The sequence below is a fragment of the Mandrillus leucophaeus genome, unplaced genomic scaffold (assembly GCF_000951045.1).
Source record: "Mandrillus leucophaeus isolate KB7577 unplaced genomic scaffold, Mleu.le_1.0 Scaffold463, whole genome shotgun sequence".
Taxonomy (NCBI): domain Eukaryota; kingdom Metazoa; phylum Chordata; class Mammalia; order Primates; family Cercopithecidae; genus Mandrillus; species Mandrillus leucophaeus.
Genome location: NW_012104954.1, coordinates 611,401 through 614,371, shown reverse-complemented (window position 1 = coordinate 614,371; position 2,971 = coordinate 611,401). Strand labels below are relative to the sequence as shown.

Sequence of the window (2,971 nt, the reverse complement as noted above, 5' to 3'; positions counted from 1 at the left end):
GGGGTTTCACCATGTTAGCCAGGATAGTCTCGATCTCCTGACCTCGTGATCCACCTGCCTCTGCCTCCCAAAGTGCTGGGATTACAGGCTTGAGCCACCGCACCCGGCCCACCTGACCTCTTGATCCACCCACCTCGGCCTCCCAAAGTGTTGGGATTACAGATGTGAGCCACCACTCATGGCTTTTTTTTTTTTTTGAGACAGAGTTTCGTTCTTTTTGTCCAGGTTGGAGTGCAATGGCGCGATCTCAGCTCACCGCAACTTCCACTTCCCAGGTTCAAGCAATTCTCCTGCCTCAGCCTTCCGAGTAGCTGGGATTACAGGCATGTGCCACCATGCCCGGCTAATTTTGTATTTTTAGTAGAGATAGGGTTTCTCCATGTTTGTCAGGCTGGTCTCAAACTCCTGACCTCAGGTGACCCACCCACCTTGGCCTCCCAAATTGTTGGGATTACAGACATGAACCACTGTGCCCAGCCAATATATTTTAATAAATTAGCCAGACATTCTGGCATGCCTCTAGTCCCAGCTATTTCGGAGGCTGAGGTGGGAGGATCACTTGAGTCTGGGAGGTGGAGGTTGCAGTGAGCTGTGATCATGCCGCTGCACGGTGACAAAGCAAGATGCTGTGTTAGGAGGAAAAAAAAAGAAGCAGACACTGGCAGAACCTTGGGGAAGAAAAGGGTGAATGAGAGGGACCCAGGGGCCCGTGTGGACCCACAGGGCTGGGATCTTCCTCACCTAGCTGGCCCTCCACCAGCTTCCTCCTTGCAGTTCTCTTCCCACCGCTGATGCTCCTTGCTCTCCCCCAAGGGCTGTGGCTCTTGGTCTTTGCACTTCACATGGGGCACGTCCACCTGCGAGCACAGTCAGGAGGGAGGCCAAGGAGGGAGGATAAGGAGTGAACAGATCGTCCTCCTGCCGACCCTTCAACCCTGGGCACCTCTATGTGCCGCTGCGGGACCGTGGGGACCCGAAGAGAGACAGGCAGGGCTGGGCAGGTGCCATGAGGGCAGGGGAGTGGGGGGAAAGGACACTCTGTCCCTAGGGGACACCTGGACACCAGACCTAGAGCGGCCGGGTGAGGGCAGGACTGTAGGAATGTAACTGGGGGACCTGGGCTCCTAACTGGTATGTGTGTTGGCTGGAGTCCTTCCAGAAAGAAGAGGTAGGAGAAAAGAAATGAGGCTGGGCGTGGTGGCTCACGCCTGTAATCCCAGCACTTTGGGAGGCCGAGGCGGGCGGATCACGAGGTCAGGAGTTCAAGAACAGCCTGGGCAATATGGTGAAACCCCGTCTCTACTAAGGATACAAAACTTAGCTGACGTGGTTGGGGCATGCCTATAATCCTAGCTACTTGGGAGAAAAGAAATGAAAGAAACGGGTGTGGTGTGTGGGTTTTTGTGCCTTTCTCTACTCCATTTCGGCCACGCGCCATGTGTGGAAATCAGACCGTCAGTGCGTCAGTCAGGGCCGGGTTCAGTCAGTCAGGAAATTTGGGGCCAGGCCTGATGAGAGGCAGCCCCAATAGCAAAGGACAAGCGGCGGGGCTCAGGTCCGCTGGAGAAGGCTGGGATCGCAGCCGTTCCCTGCCCATCTGTCCGCCCGCCCCACGCGCGCGAAGGAAACAAGCGCCGCGTACTCCCTGTCGCTCCATTACGTATTTTCCCGCCTTCAAGCTCGCACCATCTGCGCATGCGCCGACCCGCCCCTGGTGAGCTCCGCGCCGGCGCGTGCTTGTTGTGCGACTCGTGCTCCCAGCCCCGCCCCCTTTGAGAACTTGCGCGGCCAATGGGGCGGGGCCGACCGTTAAGCAGCAGTTTCGTGGTCCCGGGGCTGCGCGCGCAATAGGCGCTGCTGGAGAACAGGAGGCTAAGCTCTGTGTGCCCGTGTGTGCCCCTGTGAGGCTCCAGGGTCACACGCAGCGCTCAGGTTATAGGGATCTCAGAGAGTCCTGTATTTATTCTGTATATCTAACTTCATCCACTCTGCCTTGGAAAATATTCTCAATAACAATTTTTTTTTTTTTTGGAGACAAGGTCTTGGTCTGTCGCCCAGGCTGGAGTGCAGTGGTGCGATCATGGCTCACTGCAGCCTCGACCTCCCAGGTAGCTGGGACTACCAGTGTCATCCACCACGCTCTTTTATTTATTTATTTATTTTCAGACAGAGTCTCGCTCCGTCACCCAGGCTGCAGTACAGTGGAGCGATCTCGGCTCACTGCAAGCTCCGCCTCCCGGGTTCACGCCATTCTCCTGCCTCAGCCTCCTGAGTAGCTGGGACCACAGGTGCCCGCCACCACGCCCGGCTAATTTTGTTTTTGTATTTTTAGTAGAGACAGGGTTAGCCAGGATGGCCTCTATCTTCTGACCTCGTGATCTGTCCGCCTCGGCCTCCCAAAGTGTTGGGATTACAGGCGTGAGCCATGGCGCCAGGCCATGCCCTTCTAATTTAAAAGTATTTTTCTGGCAGGGAGCGGTGGCTCACGCCTGTAATCCCAGTACTTTGGGAGGCTGCGGTGGGTGTATCACCTGAGGTCATGAGTTCAAGAACAGCCTGGCCAACATGGCGAAACCCCGTCTCTACTAAAACTACAAAAATTAGCCGGGCGTGGTGGCAGGCGCCCATAGTCCTAGCTACTCGAGAGGATGAGGCAGAATCGCTTGAATCTGGGAGGCGGAGGTTGCAGTAAGCTGAGATCATGCCACTGCACTCCAGCCTGGGTGACAGAGTGAGGCTCCGTCTCAAAAATAAATAAATAAATAAATAAATAAATAAATAAACACATATACACATAATTATATATATTTTTTCCTGTAGAAATGAGAATTCTCTGTGCTGAGCCCAGGCTGATCTCCAACTTCTGGGATCAAGCCATCCTCCCATCTTGGTTTCCCAAAGTGCTGTCTCAAAAAAATAAGAAATTATCTGACCTACCCTATTGACTGTAAGTCATAAGACCTCCGTTTCA

At 54.4% G+C, this 2,971-nt stretch overlaps 1 protein-coding gene across 1 annotated transcript in view; it reads right to left on the bottom strand.

Moving 5' to 3' along the window:
* Window positions 1-1,676, bottom strand: part of SYCE2 (synaptonemal complex central element protein 2) — a 19,405-nt gene extending 17,729 nt beyond the window's left edge. Inside the window, exons 1-2 of the mRNA XM_011994903.1 lie at window positions 1,643-1,676; window positions 742-857 (exon numbers count right to left, since the gene is read on the bottom strand). Coding sequence (XP_011850293.1) covers window positions 742-857; window positions 1,643-1,657 — 131 coding nt within the window. The 5' untranslated portion in view covers window positions 1,658-1,676. The remainder of the gene's footprint in view (window positions 1-741; window positions 858-1,642) is intronic.
* Between the last annotated feature and the right edge of the window lie 1,295 nt (window positions 1,677-2,971).